The sequence below is a fragment of the Cetorhinus maximus genome, chromosome 12, assembly GCF_964194155.1.
Source record: "Cetorhinus maximus chromosome 12, sCetMax3.hap1.1, whole genome shotgun sequence".
Taxonomy (NCBI): Eukaryota; Metazoa; Chordata; class Chondrichthyes; order Lamniformes; family Cetorhinidae; genus Cetorhinus; species Cetorhinus maximus.
Window position 1 is genome coordinate 62896190 of NC_135890.1, and position 22296 is coordinate 62918485.

At 43.0% G+C, this 22296-nt stretch overlaps 1 protein-coding gene across 3 annotated transcripts in view; it reads right to left on the minus strand.

The window, feature by feature from the left end:
* Window positions 1–22296, minus strand: part of washc4 (WASH complex subunit 4) — a 139530-nt gene that overhangs the window by 25479 nt on the left and 91755 nt on the right. For all 3 annotated transcript variants that reach the window (XM_078553746.1, XM_078553745.1, XM_078553747.1), the window contains exons 16-26: window positions 21157–21264; window positions 20316–20462; window positions 20008–20087; window positions 19818–19923; window positions 18193–18309; window positions 15482–15650; window positions 15214–15368; window positions 14845–14919; window positions 14636–14740; window positions 9188–9322; window positions 8138–8246 (exon numbers count right to left, since the gene is read on the minus strand). In XM_078553746.1, coding sequence (XP_078409872.1) covers window positions 8138–8246; window positions 9188–9322; window positions 14636–14740; window positions 14845–14919; window positions 15214–15368; window positions 15482–15650; window positions 18193–18309; window positions 19818–19923; window positions 20008–20087; window positions 20316–20462; window positions 21157–21264 — 1306 coding nt within the window. The remainder of the gene's footprint in view (window positions 1–8137; window positions 8247–9187; window positions 9323–14635; window positions 14741–14844; window positions 14920–15213; window positions 15369–15481; window positions 15651–18192; window positions 18310–19817; window positions 19924–20007; window positions 20088–20315; window positions 20463–21156; window positions 21265–22296) is intronic.

Below are 22296 nucleotides of genomic sequence, written 5' to 3' on the forward strand. Positions count from 1 at the left end.
GACATCATCCAGGACAAAGCAGCTCACTTGATTGGCACTCCATCCACAAACATTCACTCTCTCCAACACCAACGCACAGTGGCAGCAGTGTGTACCATCTACAAGATGCACTGCAGAAACTCACCAAGGGTCCTTCGATAGCATCTTCCAACCCCATGACCACTACCATCTAGAAGGACAAGGGCAGCAGATACATAAGGGACACCACCACCTGTAAGTTCCTCTCCAAACCATTCACCGCCCTGACTTGGAAATATATCACTATTCCTTCACTGTCACTGGCTCAAAATCCTGGAACTCGCTCACGAACAGCACTCTAAACTCACTGTGACTTCACCTGCAGAGCAAGCAAATGAGTTCCCTAAACCCAGTCTTCTAGCAGCACCTCCACTGAACTGATCAATTTACTGAGTCCCAGTACTGATAACTGATTATTCAGTTAACTATTGTCCCAATAGCCTTGTAGTTTTTCTTCTGAGAGCTTACAATCCCTGTCTTCTGTCTCCGACACAAACTCTGAATCTCCTCCCCCACCCCCACCCCCACTGTCTTTTGTGTGTCTGTCACTAGCTTACTGTCGCTAGGCAACAGCAAAGCTTTTCTACTTGTGTTTTGTTTCCAGAATCATTGAACTTTCAACCCCTTTTAACCCATCTCTAACGTCAGCCAGACTCCCAGGCACCAAGGTTCATAACCAAAACCTAAGTGAAACTGAAACCATTTTTTACCTTTTTTAACACAGAAATGTATATATAAATTCAACTTAAAACCATATATTGCTCATAACAACATGCAAAGTTTTTTTTGCAACTACCAGGGCCATATATAGATCAAAGTCAAATAGGCAAAATCCCCATTGCTCACAGGATTGTGTTTCTCTTGATGATGACAATGCCATCTCTCAACTAGGGAAAGAACATTCTCAACAACTCCTCAAATATGAATCCACAGTGGCAGCTTCTACTCTCCAGGCTATTCCCCCACTGTCGTGTGCTAAAATACATGGATGAACCAGCAATGGGAGAGCTGTATCAAGCAAACAAATAGATGAAAAACAGCAAAGTCTGCGGCTGAGATGCTATTCCAACTGAAGGGCTTTTGCTCACAATCAAGACTCTATGCTCTCACGCTACAGATTTGGGAGGAAAAATAACTCCCCCAACTTATAAATAGTTACAATCATCACATTCCTGAAGGAGGTGGTGGCATAGTGGCAATATCACTGGACTAGTAATCCAGAGACCCAGGCTAATGTTCTGGGGACAGGGGTTCAAATCCCAAGGCAACTGGTGAAATTCAAATTCAATTGATAAATATCGGACCATTAAACTATCAATTGTTGTAAAAACCCACCTGGTTCACTAATGTCCTCCAGGGAAGGAAATCTGCCATCCTTACCTGGTCTGGCCTGGTCCATAACAGGGAAAATCCTGACACACATTCTCCTGAATCGTCTACTTCATGTGGCTGAAGAAATCCTCTTAGACAGACAGTGCAACTTCAGACCTTCCACAGGAACTTCTGACAGTGGCCTTTGTTGCCAGACAAACCCAAGAAAAGTGTCGAGAACACCACCAGGAATCTTCATTGTATTCATCAACCTGACCAAAGCATTTGACCCAGTAAATCGTGAGGCACTGTGGTCTGTGCTCCAGAGATTTGGACATCCAAGAAGCTTGATCACAATCCTGCAACTGCTCCATGAGGATAAGACTGCAACTATCTTGAATGGGAGAGCTGAAACAGACACCTTCAAAATGTGTACCAGTGTCAAGCAAGGCTGTGATAGCCCCATACACCATGCTATTTACAATCTACCTGACAGTGGCAGTGATCAACTGCCCTCTGGTGTATTAGGTACTGCCTTGACGGAAACTCTAACTCCAGTCACCTCCGTGCCAAAACTAACTGATCATCATAGACATACATGATCTACAGTTTGCAGATGACTGTTGCTGCCCACTCTGCACGAGATTTGCAAGCCACTCTTGATCTCTTCAATTGTGTATACAAGAGACTACGCCTGTCCTTGAAAGTTTCCAAAACAAAACTCATAAACCCAGACCTGGTCAGTCAAACATTCCACCTCCCATTTTTGTTGAAGGAGACACTCTGGAATATGTTGAGCACTTCCCATACCTTGGCAGCCACATCCCTCAAAAGGCCACTATTAATGAGGAGGTCCAACACTAGGTTAGCTGCGTCAGCCTTCTTCAAGCTACAGCAAAAAGTATTGGACAACAAAGACCTCTGCAAGTCAACAAAAGTCATAGTGCAGAGCAGTTGTCATCACCACACTCTGGTACTGCAGTGAGACCTGCACTGCATATCAGCGACACAGAGCACTAGAGACATTCCATCAGCAATGCCTCTGCCATATCCTGTAGATTCTAAGGGGGAAACATCAAACAAATGTCCTTCTTGAAGCCAGCTCCACAAACATTCAGGCAAAACTCTTGCAAAACCAACTATAATGGACTGGGCACTGCATCCGGATGGCTGAAAAGTATTGCCCAAACCAGGTCCTGTTTTCTCAACTTTCAAATGGCCAGTATTCCAGGGGAGGACAAAGAAAATGCTGCCAGGTCACTCTGAGCTCTTCATGAAGCATGGCAGCATTGACATGAATGACTGGGAGGAACTGCTACCAAATGTTCAAAATGGCAACAATTTGTCCATCAAGCTGCATCAGGCTTTGAGTCCAAATGCTTTGACGATGAGGCAGAGCAGTGGCAGAGAAAGAGAGAAAAGCAAATCCTGATCCCACAACCTTGTTGAACGCCCTGCCCCATGTGTCCAAAGATCTGTGGGTTGAGAATCAGCCTGTTCAGTCACAGGAAGGCCCAGGGCAAAAACTGAGTAGGCGTCATCCTTGAATCGAGGGACAGTTGATGAGGACAGGAGTCAGTGGGCTTATAATGAAGCCGACTGCCGGAAATGGAGAATTAGAGACCAAGGAAGGGAAGAGTCCTAGCTGTGTCTGCCTTTTTGTAGGATATGTTGAACATTTCTTATTCCATTCCTGCTTGGGGGGGCCCCCTCCCTCAATTATTTTTCCAGTGCATTGATGACTGTATCGGTGCAGTGTCCTGCCCTCACCCTGAATTGGAAACCTTCAAATTTGCTTCCAATTTCCACCCTTCTCTCAGTTTCACATGGTCCATCTCTGACTCCTCCGTTCCTTGACTTCTGTATTTCCATTTCTGGCAATAGGCTATTAACTAATATTCGTTATAAGCTCCCACAGCTATCTCGACTAGACCTCACACCCTGCACACTAAGGATTCCATTCCATTCTCCCAGTTCCTCAGTCTCCTTCGCATCTGATCTGACGATGCAACCCTTTATAACAGCAATTCTGAGGTGCCTTTATTCCTCAGCCAATGATTCCCCTCACCGTGGTTAACAGGGCCCTCGACCGTGTCCGCCACATTTCCTACACTGTCCTTCCCTCCCAGAAACATAAAAGCATTCCCCTTGTCCTCACCTTCCACCCCACCAGCTTCTGTATTCAAACAGATCATTTTCTGCCATTTCCACCACCTCCTGTATGATGCCACCAGCAACACATCGTCCCCTACCCTCCCAGAAATCCAGAGGGTACACTCCCTTTTTGATACCCTGGTTCATTCTTCAGTGACCTCCATCATCACATCCCCTTCCCACTGCATCTTTCCTGCAAATTCAGGAGATGCAGCACCTGCCCTTCTACTTCCTCACCATCCAAAACCCCAAATAGCCCTTCCAGGTGAAACTGTGATTTACGTGTACTTCTTTCAATCCAGTCTACTGCATTCACTGCTCAGTCCCCAATGCGCAGGTTAGGTGACCACTCTGCAGACACCTCTGTTCAGTCTGCAAGCATGACCCCCAGATTCCGCTGACCTGTCATTTGAATTCTCTACCTGGCTCTCATGCTGACATTCCTGTCCTCAGCCCAATGCACTCTTTAGTGAAGCTCAACGCAAGCTTAAGGAACAGCACCTCTTCCTTCAATCAGGCACTTTACACAGCCTTCGGAACTCAACACTGAGTTCATCAATTTCAATCTTTAATCTTAGTGCCCATTTTGTTTCCTTTTCTTCGCACATTTCAGTTTTCTCTTATTTTTGCTTTCAGGCAGTAACACACCTGCTCCAGGCACATCTTTTGTTTCTTTTCTTGCCCCATCTCCATTCCCTTTGACCCATCTGTCATTCAAACCCTCCTGATTATCAATCAATCACAGACCTTACTTTTAGAATCACAGAAAGTTTATGGCACAGAAAGAGGCCAATTGGCCCATCATGTCTTTGCCAGCCAAAAAATGAGTCACCAAGCCCAACTTCACTTTCCAGCATTTGGTCCATAGCCCTGCAGATTATGGAGCATGAGATGCATATCCAGACACCTTTGAGTTGAGGGTTTCTGCCTCTACTACCCTTTCAAACAGAGTTCCTGACCCCTACGACACGCTGGTGATAAAAAATTTCATCTCCCCTCTCATCTTTCTACCAATCACTTTAAATCTATGCCCCCTAATCATTGACCTCTCTGGTAAATAGGCCCTTTCCATCCACTCTATCTTACAACTCAATCAAATCCCTCCTCATCCTCCTTGTTCCAAGGAGAACAACCCCAGCATATCCAATCTTTCCTCATAGCTGTGATTTTCCAGACTTAGCAACATCCGTGTAAATCTCCTCTGTACCGTCTCAAATGAAATTACATCCGTCTGCACACAGTACTCAAGTTGTGGCCTAACTCATGTTTTATGTAGTTCCAGCATAACCTCCCTGCTCTTATATTCTATCCCTTGGCTAATAAAGGCAAGAATCCCATATGCCTTCTTAACCGCCTTACCAACCTGTTTTGCGACCTTCAGGGACCTGTGGACATTCACTCCAAGGTTCCTCACTTCCTCTACACACTCAGTTTCCTCCCATTTATTGTGTATTCCTTTGCCTTGTTTGAGCTCCCCAAATTCATCACCTCAAACTTCTCTGGATTGAATTCCATTTGCCACTTTTCTGTCCACCTGACCAGTCCATTGATATCTTCCTGCAGTCTATAGCAATCCTCCTCTCTATCTACCACGCATCTAATTTTTGTGTCATCAGCAAACTTCTTGATCATTTCCCCCACATTTACATCCAAATCATTAAAATGTACCACAGAAAGCAGGGAGCCAAGTACTGAGCCCTGCGGAACCCTACTGGAAACAGCCTTCCAATCACAAAAACAAGTACCCTTTATTTCCTGTCACAGAGCCAATTTTGTATCCCACTTGCTGCATTCCCCTGGATCCCATGGGCTTTAATTTTTCTAACTAGTCTGCCATGGACATTTGTCCTTGTCTCGCCCGTCCGTTGCTCAAAACCTACAACATTTCGAACTTTTCCCAGTTCTGATGGAGGGTCACATCCTGAAACATTACCTCTTGTTTCTCGCCACAGATGCTGTTATAACTTAAGTATTTCCAGCATTTTCTGTTATTTCATATTTCTAACATCTGCAGTACTCTGCATTTCAATTTATTTATTTTGATTTTGGTTCAGTTGTTGAAATTAAAAAAAGTTAAATTTTGTCCATTGGTTTTCTGGTTGGGATCATTTGGAAAATTTGGTTCTTTTGGTTTGTTGGTCTCCACGGCGATCATAACACTGTCTAGGTGGATATGGAGTCTTGACAGGCTACGTAATTGCATTATAGCAAGAAAGGAAATCTCAAGGGCATGGGGCAAAAAATTCTGGCACAAATTTTCCAAGGAAAGAGGCACATTCAGGATCACAAAAGCTACCGAGGAGCTAAATTTCTACCACATACCTTCATGATATGGGAGAGTGTCATGGGCCAGAGACTGAGAAAAAGAGTGGAAATCCATGAGGGTCAGTTCAGATTCATGCCCAGAAGAAACATCACCAATACCATTTTCATTTGGGACAAGTGATGGAGAAATATAGGGAAGGCCAACGTAACACAAAAATTGTATTCATCAATCTAGAGGAGGCTTACGACTGGGTGCCTAGGGGGAAAGTCTGAAGATGTGGCAGAATTCATGGGGACCCTGATAAGTACATACGACTATTACAGGACATGGACAAGGAATGCCAGACAAGTGTAAGAAGCAGTGTTAGGGAGAGTGAGAGTTTCAAAGCCAAAGTTGGATTACACCAAGGATCAGCATACAGACCCTTCCTCTTTCTGATTATCCTGGATGTTCTAACTGCGCAAGTGAGATGGGAAATGCCATGGTCAATGATGGTTGCAGATGACATTGAGCTATGTGGTGGGGATGAGGAGAACATAACCGAGTACCTGGAGGTCTGAGGAAAAGCTCTGGAAGACAGGGGTGTTAAGATCAGTAGACCAAAGACCCAATTTATAGACTGTCCAGTTTGAGCCCAGGGAAGAGGATCAGAGTGAAGGTTACGGATTATGGGTGAAGATTTGGAGAAAGTTAATAGTTTCAAGTTCCTGGGAGCAGTGGTGGCAGAAAGTGGAGTTACAGGAATGGAAGTTAAGCAATGAATTAACTCTGGTTGGAGTAATTGGAAGTAGTACAGTGGAGCGTTATGTGATAGAAAAGTACTACTGAAACTAAAAGAAGAATCTGCAAGACATCTGCAAGACTTATATAGTGCAGAAACTTGGCAACATCGAGAAGAGAGGAACAGCGATTGGATACTAATGAGATGCAGATGCTGAGATGGATGTACGGAAGGTCGAGAAAGGACAAAATCAGGGAGCAGCACATCTGGGAGTCGGTGAATATTGTGGAAGCACTGATGAAAGTAGAAGAGTTTGAAATGTTAAAGTCATCTGTTGCAGGGAGGGAGAGGAAATGTGGTGGGGTGAGTGATAGAGATGGAACTGCCAGGAAGGCAGAGAACAGGAAAGGCCAAAGACCATATGGAAGGATGCAGTAGCGAGAGACGAAAACTCAGTGGGGTTCTAAGAGGAATAGGTGCCTGACAGGAGGAGATGGAGGAGGGTGATCAATTAGCATTGTGGTGACCCCAAATGAAATGGGGGGAAGCTGAAAGACCAAGGAGGAGTTCAGAATCTGTTCTTCTCTCCCTGATCACTGTGGGTAAATGCACCAGCAGATTTAGTACTGAGGCGCACACACTAGACCAGGACCAAGTCTATGCTGAAGTCACCATCATGGTCTAAGTGCCATGTTGGATGACGTAGACGACCATGGTTTTCTAAACTTTAAATAACAGTGGATGACCAGGTTGTTGGAGTTCTGGTTAAGGTTAGGCACTCCAGCCCTTCTGCTCAAACAAAATGTCTGAAAAACTCCATGTGTCTTCTTTTGAGCCACTACGGCTCCTTTATCATGCTTCTCTCCACCCAAGCAATTCTTTTGGTGTCAGATTTTCTTTTCTTTTGCTCTTTCTTACAGCTTTTTAAGGGTTGCGCAGTAGCATGATGATACCAGGCCCACGTGCAGTTCATGGATGTTCATAACTAGTTCAGTGCTGACACAAGTGGTGCCAGGGCCTTGGTAAGAATTATTTATACTGACCACATTTGACTATGGAAAAGGGGAGCATGGGGTGGTTTCCCATTGCCTTCTTCTCGTGTTCAAAAGGAACAGAAATCCTTTACCCAGAGGGCCCGCCACCTGGCGCTAGCTAGCCGTTGTCTTGCAAGGCAGTAGCTCCCCCACTTTCACCACTGTAGAATCTGCCAGATTGACCGTTGGCTATCACATCACCTCGAGCATGGGACCCTTTGAGGTACTACCAGCCCGGCCAGCTGGACCTGGGGCTCACAAAAGGGCAGAGTAAGCCATGCCATGGGGGTCATTTAGACAGCCCTGCTACCCCTTAAGTAGCTAACTTCAAATGAGATTATGGTAAAAATATCACTTTCCATCCCAACCCCTGACATCTGTTCCACTTAACACTTTTACTTTTCAAATTCAGCATGATCTCCATTTCCACAGATTGCTTACAGACAACTGCCATCCCTTTCACCAGGCCCAAAACTTCCAACTTTCTTGAGGCAAGTCTATCCTCCCATCAGCAAAATGGAATAAGCATCTTTTAGAAATATCAGAAAATTACAATCTGTATCCAGAAACAAAAGATGAACCCTGAAATAGTATTTGTTTACATGCATTGGAAGATTGCCTTAGTTCACTTACCTATCTGGCTAATAAGTTGCCTGAACTGATCAAGGTAACTTTGTCCCTCTGGAGTTAGCCCAAGTTTTCTGATGCCTCGATTAAACTTGTCTGCACGGTCAAAAGGATACTGTAAACAAGAGTAAGTTGGTTCATTGAAACACAAAGATTTGTGGGACAGAAGGAGGCCATTCAGCTCATCACATCGCTGGCCAACTGAAAAAGACCTATCCAAGTTAATCCCACACTCCAACTCTTGGTCTGTAGCCCTGAAGGTTACCAATGTTTTTTTTTTATTTGTGAGGGGAATTTCTCCCTCTGCCACCCACTTCAGACAGTGAGTTCTAAAAGCCACCACCCTCTGGATGAAAAAAATTGTCATTTCCCCTCTAATCCTTCCACCAATCACTTGAAATCATCTGATCAGACTATGACTATCATCAAATAGCAAAGTAAACAACGTAGTGAACGAAAACAAAAATAGCTGAAAAACTCAGCAGGTCTGACAGCATCTGCGGAGAGGAACACAGTTAACGTTTTGAGTCCGCATGACTCTTCAAGAGTCATACCGACTCGAAAAGTTAACCGTGTTCCTCTCCGCAGATGCTGTCAGACCTGCAGAGTTTTTCCAGCTATTTTTGTTTTTGTTTCAGATTTCCAGCATCCGCAGTATTTTGCTTTTATATTAATGTAGTGAATGAGTCACTTTGTAATTACATGGCATTTTTCAGGTTTTTTTTAAAACTGGTTTCAGGGATCGTATGCCACAATTCCATTTTCTTATCAACACTGCAAATTGGCATCCTGTGGTCACACTGTTGTGCAATTTTTTGCTCTACATTTCTCCCCTTCCCACCTACTCCTCCTCCCACAGGAGAGAAATTGCTTGTAAAGGGTCAGAAAGTACAAATGAAACATGTTGGTGCACTTTCCATTTGGATCCCCAACCTGATCACCTGGGACTGTATTGCTGAGACACAATGCACATTGCACTCCCATTCAAAGCACTGATTAAAGGACATTGAACACAAAATAAACTGCACTTCAATACTTTAGCAGCTCCACTGATACCTTTTGATCATTTTGGTCCTTTGTCTCCTTAAAGGATCGAATGTCTTTGATGAGGCGAGACTTGATGTGTTCATCATACATGAACTGGCTGAATATATAAAACTTTTTTCTCAGAAACTGGTAGGTGAAATTGACCTGGAACAAAGATTGCAAGGGTACAGTTTGTGCAACCAATCTGAAAACTTTGAATGTTAAGTTACTCATATTATAATCAGGCATCTCAGTGAAGCTTTAGGACACCAATAAAGTGCACTGACAAATAGATTCTCTCTGGATCCAGCTGTGGTGTGTATCTGTCATGCCCCCAACTCTGTGGCAGACGGCTAACTTCATCCTGTCTGGTGCATACAAAGCACCACACACCCCAACTCTAACCCAACCGGCACCCAATACAAACACTACCCACAACCTCGATTGACCAGGTACACACACACGCCACCCCAAGCACAGTGCCACCCCGTGTTGCAGACCAAGTGCCCACGCCCTGCACACCCCCACCCCGTCCCTCCCCCGCACACACCTTACTCTCCCCGCCAGCCTCGCATATATGCACCACCTCAACACAGGAAATGGGGATTCAAAAATGATTTCAGTTTGCAGCATCTTCAAAATAAGAAGATTATAAAGAAACAGGATGCTGGGAGTAAGCCACTGCAAATCTAACACATCAGCCAAGGCATAAAATACATAATCTTGAATAAAGGTTCAGTATCTGCTCTACAGTCAGTCACTATGTACATCATCTGAAACATACTGCAGGGGGATCATCATCATCTACCCATTCATTTCTGACTGAAAGCAGCCCCCAAATACTCAGCTCCCACTTCTTAGAACACCTCTTTCATCTTTTCCTACATTTTTTATTTATTTTTGCATTGGGTGTGGACATCACTGGGTAGGCCAGCATCTATTGCCCATCCCTAATTGCCCTTGAGAAGGTGGTGGTGAGCTGCCTTCTTGAACCGTTGGCAGTCCATGTGGTGCAGGAAGGGAGTTCTAGGATTTTGACCCAGTGACAGTGAAGGAACTTATATTTCTAAGTCAGGCTGGTGCCTGACTTGGAAGGGAACTTCCAGGTGGTGGTGTTCCCATGCATCTGCTGCCCTTGTCCTTCCAGGTGGTAGAGGATGTGAGTTTGGAAGGTGCTGTCAAGAGAGCCTTAGTGCTGCAGTGCATCTTGTAAATGGTACACACTGCTGCCACTGTGCGTCATGTGATGAATATCTAGATCATGTTAACATTTTAGAGGTAGTGTTTAGTTATTGTAGGGTAAACAAATAGCTGGGCTTTAGAGATTCCCAGAACATCCCAAAGAAAATGGCAGCTCAGGAGGTTTCCCATAGAAGAGATGGAGACATAAAACAGCAGGTGGACTTAGTTGAGACGTGATGTGTACATTCCTTGCAAAGAAGTGTAGTCCAGAGAAATGTTTCGCTTTCAGAGTTAGAGCTAAATTAGTCTAAAAGCATTGTGAATACTGAAAGGTGACATTGTCATTGAGATGGGTTGGATGCAGTTTGGACCTTATGTGATTCTCAGCTCACAGGGAAGTCCTGACAGCTGTTAGCAAGTTCCAGACAGTTAGGGCTCAGAGATTTCCTAGGGGACTGAGAGGGTGGCAAAAGGGTACTGATCCCATACCAGTAGTTAGGGGCTCAGAGAAGCTCTGGGAGCCATTTATAGTTCGGTGTAGCCAGGAGACTAGAGTTTGGAGAAACCCAGGAATGAAACCAGACGGATCACCTGGCATTGACCTAGGTAGCTCAAACAACAACGGTACACCCAACCCAGTCAACCCAAAGTACACCAGAGGTGGCAACACAGTGGTATACAGTCAGGAGGGAGTTGCCCTGGGAGTCCTCAACATTGACTCCGGACCCTATTAAGTCTCATGGCATCAAGATAAACATGAGTAAGGAAGCCTCCTGCTGATTGCTATCTATCGTTCCTTCCTCAGCTGATCAATCAGTGCTCCTCCATGTTGAACATCACTTGGAGGAAGCACTGAGGGTGGCAAGGGCACAGAATGTACTCTGGATGGGGGATTTCAGTGTCCATCACCAAGAGTGGCTCGGTCGCATCACCACAGACTGAGCTGCCCAAGTTCTAAAGGACATAGCTGCTAGACTGGGTCTGTGGCAGGTGGTGATGGAACCAATAATATGGAAAAACCTACTTGACCTCATCCTATCTGTCTCAGATACATGAAAGGATTTGCAGGAGTGACCACTGCACAGTCCTTGTGGAGATGAAGTCCTGTCTTCACATTGAGGATACTCTCCATCGCGTTATATGGCAATACTGCCATGCTAAATGGGATAGTTTTGAACAGATCTAACAACTCAAGACTGGGCATCCATGAATGCGCTGTGGGCCATCAGCAGCAGAATTGCATTCAACCATAATCTGTAACCTCATGCCCCGGCATATCCTCCACTCTACCTTTACCCTACATGATGCCGCTATATTACCATTAAGCCAGGGATCAACAATGGTTCAAGAAGAGTGCAGAAGGGCAAAAGGAGCACCAGGCATAAATAAAAGTGAGGTGAAGCTACAATACAAGACTTCATGCATGCCAGACAGCAGCATGTGATAGACAGAGCTAAACGATCCATAACCAACAGATCAGATCTAAGCTCTGCACTCCTGCTACATCCAGTCATGAATGGTGGTAGACAATTAAACAACAAACTGGAGAAGGCAGCTTCACAAATTTCTCTGTCCTCAATGATTGGGGAGCCTAGCATATCAGTGCAAAAGATAAAAGCATTTGAAGCCCTCTTCAACTAGAGGTTATAAGTGGATGATAAGGTTATAAGTGGATGGAAAATTGCCCAGGTATGCCCCGTACGCAAAAAGCAGGACAAATTCAGCATAGCCATTTACGCCCCATCAGTCTACTCTCAATCATTAGCAAAGTGATGGAAGGGGTCATCAGCAGTGCCATCAAGCGACACTTACTCAGCAATAACCTGCTCACTGATGCTTAGTTTTGGTTCTGCCAGGATCACTCAGCTCCTGACCTCATTACAGCCTTGGTTCAAACATGGACAAAAGAACTGAACTCCAGAGATGAGGTGAGAGTGATTGCCCTTGACATCAAGGCCGCATTTGACTGAGTGTGGCATCAAGGAGCCCTAGCAAAACTGGAGTCAATGGGAATCACAGGGAAAACTCTCCACTGCTTGGGGTCATACCTAGCACAAAGGAAGATGGTTGTGGTTGTTGGATGTCAATCAATTCAGTCCCAGTACATCACTGTAGGAGTTCCTCAGGGTAGTGTCCTAGGCCCAACCAACTTCAGCTGCTTCATCAATGACCTTCCTTCCATCATAATTCAGAAGTGGGGATGTTCAGCACCATTCACAGCTCCTCAGGTGCTGAAGCAGTCCATGTCCATGTCTGTAAAACGGTTGCACTTCACTTTTTTCAGGACAAACCCAGCAATCTTAAAACCCCCAATCAGCCACCCACACCCACTTGCTCAACAAATCTCCTCCCCACATTTGTTGCCCAGCTCTAATTGCCCTTGAACTGAGTGCCTTGCTAGGCCATTTTAGAGACAGTTAAGTATCAACTGCATTGCTGTGGGTCTGCGGTCACATAGGCCAGACCAGGTAAGGGTGGCAGATTTCCTTCCCTAAAGGACATTTTTGAGCCAGATGGGTTTTTACAACAATTGATGACAATTACTATTACTGAGACTAGCTTTCAATTAATTAGTTGAACTTAAATTACACCAGCTACCATGGTGGGATTTGAATCTGTGTCCCCAGAGCATTAGCCTGGGTCTCTGGATTAATAGTCCAGTGACATTACCACTATGCCACCAGCTCACCTAGAAGGATAAGGTGCAGCAGATGCATGGAAACACCACCACCTACAAGTTCTCCTCCTAGTTACACACCAACCTGACTTGGAACTATATCATCGCTCCTTCACTATCACAGGGTCAAAATCCTGGAACTCCCTCCCTAACAGCACTGTGGGTGTACCTACACCACATGGACTGCAGCAATTCAAGGTGGCGGCTCACCACGACATTCTCAAGAGCAATTAGGGGTGGGCAATAAATGCTGGCCTAGCCAGCAATGCCTACATCCCATGAACAAATAAATTTAAAAAGGTTAAAAAGTAATGTTCAAAAAACTCAACCTGCGATCAGCTGCAATAAGCACCAAGTACAGCGTTTTAATGAAAACGTAAATAAATTCCAACTAAAGATTTTGCACAAAATTTTGATTGTTTGCAATACATGCCAAATTATAAAAATAATAAAACCAAAACCAAACCTAATTCAATTCAGTGTCACCCACAGCCTGACTCTAAAGACCAGCATCAGGGAGATGAGGCTCAGGCCTCAGGGGCCTGCACCAAAGCTACCTGAATAAAACAATTATACAACAGCACACATCACAAAACGGATTGAACTCTTCTTCACTCCGATTCATGTTTCTCCTTCGCACTCTCTCTCCTAGTTTATATGTTTCTCTCACTCTTCCCCCTTCCCAAACCACACCACCCCAACGCCCCCCCACCACCTCCAGTTTTGTGTTTTTCTCTCTCTCTTACCCCCCACCCTTCCCCAAGTTTGGGTTTCTCACTCGTTCTTTTGTTATCTCCATAAGATTAGGTTTGCTCTCTCTCTATCTCCCCCACTTAACATTTCGCTCTTTTCCCCTGCCCCCAAGTTTACATTTTCTCTCTCTTTCCCTCCAGTTTAGGTCCTTCTCCCTCTCCCTTCCCCCAGTTTGGGTTTCTCTCTCTGTTGCTCGCAGGACACACTGTTTCCCAGCAATTTTCATTGGTCCCAACGCCATCGTGCTCAGAGCCAACAATGAAGCAGTGTTTCCGAGGAATGAGGAGACTAAAAGGGCCCAGACAACGTAAACTGTCTGCAAGCCACCACAGCTGACATAGAATGTACCACTTCTCATGCGTTACCAGCAGCAACACTTAACAGCCCAATCACCCACTCTGGTAATCTACTGCCCAAAGACTCCTGGGAACCCTAGCCTAGAGGGTGTCATGTCCAGATGATACCAAATAAGAGGGATAGCTATTGCTATACAAAGTCAAACACAACCCCAAAGGTAAATTAATAAGATTGGGAAATGGGTTAAATAATGGAATGCAGTGTCAGCAAGTGAGAGGTGATATATTCCAGTAAAAAAAAAATATCAGCAATAACTGTACTGAGTGAAAGTAAGCGTGGTACTGTGGAAGAGCAGGGACATTTGGAGATACAGGTTTACAGGAAATTAAAAGCAGCACCTTAGACTGATAAAATGTTACTGGAATTGTAGGTTTTATCATCAGAGGTATAGAATATAAAAGCAAAAAGGCAATGATGAACCCATATACGCCTTCAGTAAGACTGAATTGTACCCATTCTTCTAGTAAATGTCTTTAACAATTATCCAACTACGTATGAAGGACACTTACTGTTGTGTTCATAATGCCTGTCCCGTGTGTACGGATCGAGTTTGCAACATGCCTAATGTTGATTGTATTCAGATGTTTATTGTTGCTTGTGCGTTCTATGAAGATCTGTAACATGCAATGAAACAAAATTTCAAACTTAACTCTTCCAATTAAAGCTTCTCCTAACAATACATCTCAAAAATCTGTGCAATCAATTCCTTAAAATGTACCTGGTTATTGAGATTGTAGAGATACCTCGAAACAAACACGTGAATGTTTCGCATTATTTCAAGAACATCTAATCCCTGAAAATAATATGATATTATGTTAGGAAGAATGATGTAATTGCTTTTCACTAGCATTAATTTACTGGTAAACAGTTACAGCGTGGCTTTAATCAAGCTATCAGAATGCAAAATTAATCACTGATAATGAACTAATTTAAAAATTTAGACCTTGATTCCCTTTGAGTAGCACTGCTACAAACCATTACTAGGAGTCACTATGTACCAAACATCAATCAGCCATATGCATCCCCATTCACCATTACAAAGCAGTCCTGGTTAACATCACACATTAGGAAACAGCTCAGCACTTACCTGTTCCAAGGTCTGACTTGGAAGGTGTGCTTCGGTCATCGAGAGACTGTAGCGCTGGGCTGCTAGGTTTCTCATTTCACTGTAGGTGGCCCAGTCATGAATAGCCACTGTTGTCAGGTTGTAGAAAGTCTTGTCCAGATAGTGAGTTACATATGCTGTTAAATATTTGTGAAAATTATTTTTAATTTGACGTTATCGGTTGCCAACTATACAATGTGATGTTTAATGAACAGTCATTGAACAAGCTGTAGTCTGAACAGAATCTAACCTTTGACGTCAATGAATCGGTTAAAGAAACGGATTGGTTTGATAGAGAAGAAATCCGTCAAGTCTTTGATGCCAACCCTGAATGGATTTCGATCATCCAATTTTAAATGTGTGTGCACAGACAGTCTTAGGTCCTTCTCGATCTCCTTACACAGCTTATCCAAAAGGTGCTGTTGGAGAAGAGAAGAAAGAATGAGGGACCCAGGGGAGGGATGCATTAAAGGAAACAAAAATTCTTTAACAGTTTTATAATGTGTCTCTAAACCTGTTGATGATTAAAGCTTTTCTTGAAGAGTTTGATTCAGACAGCATCAGCCACTACCATAGATCCTCTGAAGTGCCCTTAAACTGACCAATCAAAATAGTTCAGACAGACAAAAACTGAGTATCATTATTATAGGTTCCTTTAAGAAAGGTATCTATAAGGTAAAAACAAGTGAAATTGTAACCTTAAATAACAGTAAATGCTGGAAGAGCTTAGGTCTGGCAGCATCTGAGGAGGGAGAAACCGAGTTTAAGTTTCGAGTCCGTATGACTCTTCTTCAGATTCCAACCTTGCCTACTAGAGAGCTTTTTCAACTATAAAACTAGATTGTAGAACTAGAACCTCAAACTGTCTATCACCCACCCCAAAACATCCTTCTAACTCCAGTACAATGACAGGCATGACGGGTCTGCCCTTGGGCCACCCACTGCCATGGAATATCAGCACGTAATTGAGTGGAAATGAAGCTAAATTTCCTTCAGCTGACCATCATGAAAATCACAGCCTACCTTCAGCAGGAGCATGCTAATATTTTACATTAAGAGAGATCTATAAAACACAATAAATGACTTAGATATTGGAATAGATTAAAATTTCAAAATTTGCCAATACTACCAAACTTGGAGGTGTGGCAAGCAGCGGGATGATACCAATCGACTGTGGCAGGTCACAGATAGGCTAGCAGAATGGACAAACAAGTGGCAAATGGAATTTAATACAGGGAAGTGTGATGCATTTGGCATAGGGAGGTGTAATACAGTTTTAACAGCACAATTCTAAGGGCAGAATTTTCTGCCTGTTGGGCAGGCCCGACCCAATCTCCAGCAAGCGGGGACCCGATCCTCGCCGGAGAAGCAAGCCCCGTTACCATTTTACGTGGGCGAGCCAATTAAGGCCAGCCCAGCGTGACATCCGGTGGGAAGCGCTATGCGCTTCCTGTGTGGGCGGGGGGGGAGATTCCCCAAAAGCGAGTGCGCGCTCTTCCGCGCATGCACATGAAAGAGTGCACATCTCCCTGAGGTTAGTGCTGCCTCAGGAAGGTCGCTTACACTTTTAAAAAGGTTAAAAATAGAAAAAAAAAAATTCCCTAACATGTCCCCCTCATGTGACAATGTCACATGAGATGGGACATGTTCATAAATTACAGTAAACCTTTATTAAACTTTTTAGAACACTGCACAAAACTTCATCCTGCCGGTGGATGAGGTTTCATGTTTTTTCTATCGGTTGGACGGGCAGGTCCTTTAATCGTTTAAATGATCCTGTCAATGGCCTCAATTGGCCATTGACAGGTCGGCAGGCGCACAGTTGATTTTGCTGTGCCCTTGCCTTCCTGAAAATTTAAATGGGGCGGGATAATGTCTGGGGTTCCGCCCGACGTCATCCCGCTTCATTTTGCACGTTGGCGAGCGGGCCCTGCCCCCTGTTTGCCGACGGCAAAATTCTGCCCTAAATGTCTGCAGGGACAGGGGTGCTTGGGGATTTATGTGCACAGATCTTTAAAGGTGGCAGGACATACTGAGACTAGGTAGCAAAACATATGGACTTCATAGATAGAGACATGGAGTACAAAAGCAGGCAAGTTATACTGAAGCTTGATAAAGCTTTGCTTAGGCCCCAACTAGAATACTGTGTCCAGTTCTGATGACCACATTTTAGGAAGGAAGTTAGGGGCCTTGAGAGCGGCGGAGGAGATTCACCAGAATGGTTCCAGCAATGAGGGATTTTAGCTACAAGGTTAGACTGGAGAAGCTGGGGTTGTTCACTTTGGAGCAAAGGAGATTCAGTGGATATTGATGGAGTTGTAGAAGATGATGATAGGTTTGGATAAGGTAAACAAAGAGACACTGTTCCCATTGGCTGGTGGTACAAGGGCTACGGGACACAAATTTAAGATTTTGGGCAAGAGATGCAGAGCAAATGTGAGGAAGAGCTATTTTTTTTATAAAGAGGTAATGTCCTGGAACACATTGCCTACAAGGGTGGAGGAAGCAGAGATGATGAATGATTTCAAAAGGGAAACTGGATAAACACTTGCACAAATAAACTTGCAGGGCTATGATGTACAGGGGGAGTGGCTCTACAGAGAGCTGGTATAAATCTAATTAGCCTTCCGTGTATAAATGATTAACTTAATAACTTAATAACACATTTATACTTCACCAATGACACCTCAAACTCAATCCAAATTCCTAAAAAATAGGTAGGATGGTCACATTCTTAGATGAGCACAGATTGCTCAAGGTCATTTTACAGCATTAAAGCCTTATTGGACAAAAACTTAAAAGCTCTTCAACTCATAATTTCTTAAGGCAAGTCCTGAGGTTTGTATTTAAATACAGGTAAGAATCTCAATTAGCTAAAATTCTAAACAAGGGTAATTCATTTTAAATACATCCATTTAACACTTAAAACAACAATGATGGTTTTGCTTTGATAACTGTTACCTCATTTAGCACATCCATGATTTCTTTATCAAAGCATTCCAGCAACACTCGAGTGGATTCCAGATGTCTTGCATGCATCATGGGTGGAACGCAATCCCTCAAAGCACTGAACATGTACTAAAAAAGTGAAATATCAGACTGAACAAAACAAACATTAACATTTTACGACTAAGTATACTTTCAAGTTTCTATAACCAAGTGTCCCCAAATACTTCTCTAACATGTTGTACATCTAATCCTGGTGATAGATGAATCTACTTCATTGAAAAAGCACATTTTCAAATCATTAGCCTCCACTCAATTTAATCTTGAAGGAGATGAGTAAGAAATACTAATTATGGATTCTACCATTCTATGAAAATACAGGACATAGCTTCTTAAACTTAAGGTTAATTTAGGGAGAGGGTGAGGGTGGGAGAGAAGGCCAGATAATCAATTTCTTGAGTTAAATCAGATTAGGCCTATGATCGCCTCCTAGCGCATCATTTCTAGGAACAGAAGTTTAATGCAAAAGTCAAAAGAACAACAGCTCTACATCAATACTATGAGGTTTCTACACAAATACAGGTGCAGCATCTCAAATCCGGCTATCCAAAAACCGCCCATGTCCGAAAACGAGACATTTTTCAAAGCTGCCATGCATGAGTTTTATTATTATTCTCAAATGAGTAAAGTAACTTACCAACTTGTTGGGCTAGGTGCTAAAATGGTGCAGTGGTATAATGACTAGTTACCGGCTTTGCGCAGCTGTCTTTTCTCATATTCCGAATGGTCCGAGCGACCCTTGAACCAACCCAACCCACCCAACCTGAAAACTAGCAGGATCCGGAAACCAGCATGGACCCGATACCGAGGTTACCAGTTTTGAAACACTTTGTGCTTTTAAATGGATGGTTTTAACATTTGGGTTGTATAAATATCTTTAAGAATAGTTCCGTATAAAATCACATTGATGCAACAGTGCCTTGTGTTTCAACATGACTGCACATAATACTATAAAAAGGCTGGAGAAGTTATTGGAATATGCATCCCCTTTTAAAAATGCACCATGTGTAACAATTCATACAACTTTCAACACTTCTTTATTTATTCATTTTTGGGAAGTGGGCATTGCACCAAGGCCAGCATATATTGCCCATTCCAAGCTGTCCTGAGAAGCTGGTTTTGTGCCTTCTTATTCTTTGTTACAGTTTGTTACAACTGAGTGGCTTGCTAGATCGATTCAGAGGGCAGTCAAGAGTCAACAACATTCACATGAGACTGAAAACACATACAGGCCAGGCAGAAAGAGAACAGCAGATTTCCTCTATTGAAGTTTGATGGCCACTGTTGCTGATACTCTTTTGTAAAAATTATAAACTTATTTTAAATGGTCAAATTTGAAGGTAAGATTTGAACTCTCATTCTCTGGGTTACTAGTCCAGTAATATTGCCACTAACACTACTACGCCATGGTCTTTACTTCTGGATGATATCCGTTTTGTTAGTATGCATAACTGTCTCACATATCTGTATATGGGATGATGTATGCATACTAACAAAACTCCTGCAGATATGAATCTGGCAATTCTCATTAGTCCAAGCTACCCAGTTATGTAATTATTAATATAATTTGTAGTTCTTACATGTACTCTTGCAGAATCCACAGCATTGTCATAAACATCATCCAAGTAGATGGGGAAAATGGTTCGATGCCAGTATAAGAAGTTGCAGTTGCACAGAACTTGAATCCTGCAAAACCCATCAAAAGGTTAAACTTTGCTGCTTGGCCCAGAATGGCTTGTAATGTGAATGCTTTCTCTCTGTTTTACTCACCTCTCTCTCAGCTCACTGATTAGATCCAACTTCTTCAGCACTACTTGTAATACCAGCAATTCTTCATCTCGAAAAGTTTTCTTCAGGAGACAAAATGAACAAAACAGCACTTGTCAGATAAGGAGTGAGCATCTACCCTTAGCAGGACTTTGAAGGTTACTAGTGCTCCAGAACTTTGTTACTGAAGTATCTTGAATACATTTCTTATCAATTTAACTGTAAATATATTCAGAATGTAATGTGATACTTGCATTACAGAAAAACAAGTATCTATCTTAAGAAATAAAGATAAAAGATATTATGCTTACCATTTGGGTTCCCACACTTAACGCTAGTGCAACTACTAGTCGACGCTCTTTGGTACTGGGTCCATTGAGAGCATTTTCAGCCAACACAAGAGCTGACAGCACATCCAGGCGTCGTTCGCTGTACTTCTTGTCAGATATTACTCTTTTCTGAAGAAACAAAATGATCAACTATTTTCCAAATGATCAATCTTATTATTTCCGAAATCCAGGAACACTACATTGATACAAAGCTAGTATAGGCAACAAAATGTCTCTTTAATATATAAGGAAAACTATTTAATTTGGGGTTAGTTCCCACACCAAATACACACACACACACACACCAAATGCTCAAACATAACAGAATCATTGTTAAGTTCATCACTGCAATCATTTGTTTCCACTAAAATGGTTATAGTGATCCTAGTTTTAGGACGATTTAAATTTAGGCTTAAGACAAAGTTGTGGCTATTGTGTTTTACCCACTGTACCTATCACCATAGTTCTTAAATTAAAGCTCCATTCTGGGTAGTTACAACTGAAGGTTCCTTTAAGTTCCTCCCTTGTTTCTCTCCCCAACTACAGTGGAACACAGGGGGTGCTGAGTCTTTGCAAAGGACCATCCCAGAGGTCAGAAGTTATCATTTTAACAAAAATGTTTTTTTAACGCATCAGCACCAATAGAAACTACAATTTAATTCAAAAAGCATGAGATGTTACTAAGTCACCTGAGCTGACAGAGAAAACCGATACAATCAGGAAATGGTGCTGATCTCCAGGTATGTTCAATGAATAACCCTCAGACTAACAGTAACCACCAACCCCACACAAACAGCATATATAGAAAATTGATTGTACAAACCTTAGCAATAGATATTGAATTAAGGGCCTGATACTGAAGGGTGTGAGCAATATGATATACAGAATCTGCTATAACCATTGTCCTCCTATGGACAGTGTATTCAATCGCCTAGAAAAAAAAGAGAATTCTAAATGATTTCTGTTAAGTTATAAATTCATTCAAAAACATAACATCTTACATGCTTTAACTAGTGAAGAAATGGTGTACTACCTTAAAAAACAAATTGACCTCGAAAGCATTTCATAAAACATTTCAGTTTCATGGAAAAGTTTTCTGACCATGTACTACCAATCCCAACCAACTGGATCTTGGTGCACCATAAACTGCAACCTCCCAAACTTCCAACAGATACTAGAAGAAAGCAGCTCTCTTGATAAATACTTTACACAACTTGCATTTATGCAGCACCTTTGACATTTGAAAACATCCCAAAGCGCTTCAGAGGCACAATCAGGAAAAAAATAGATGTCAAACCAAAAGCATAGATATAATGAGAGCTGACAGGGGGAGGTTTAATGGAATTTTAAACAAGGAAAGGTTTTGAGAAGGAGCTCCAGAGTGAGGCCAAGGCAAATAAAAGAATGGTCAGTGGGATCAGGAACAGTGTAGGTCAACAAGGATGGGGGATGGGTTTGCGACTTGAATATAGGTAGCCGAGTTTTGGTTGAGCTTAAGTTTACAGTAGGTAGATAGTGGAAGGTTGGCCATTGGATTTGTTGAATCTGGAGGTGACAAAAATCAACAAGAATTTCAGCAGCAGATTGCGTTGAGGTAGGGGGTGAGGCAATGTTCTGGAAGGTGGTATTTATTGTGATTGAGAGAAAATTGGGTCAAAAGTTCAGAACACACAGACTTGTGAACAGTTTGATTCAACCCTTGACAGTAGCTGGGAGGGGTTTGTAATCCACGGCTAGAGTTTCTGGCATGGGCCAAGAAAAATTGCTCTGGTTTTCTTAACGTTTAACTGGAGAAAATTGCGGCTCATTCACAACAGGGTGTCAAACAAGCAATCTGATTCAGAGGTCAAGAGAACTGGTGCATATGGAAGCTGACCCCATGTCCAAAGATGAGGACAGCAGTAGTTAGGTGAGGAAGAGGAGAGAGCCATGGATTATGTAGAGATGTACTACCGAGAGGCTT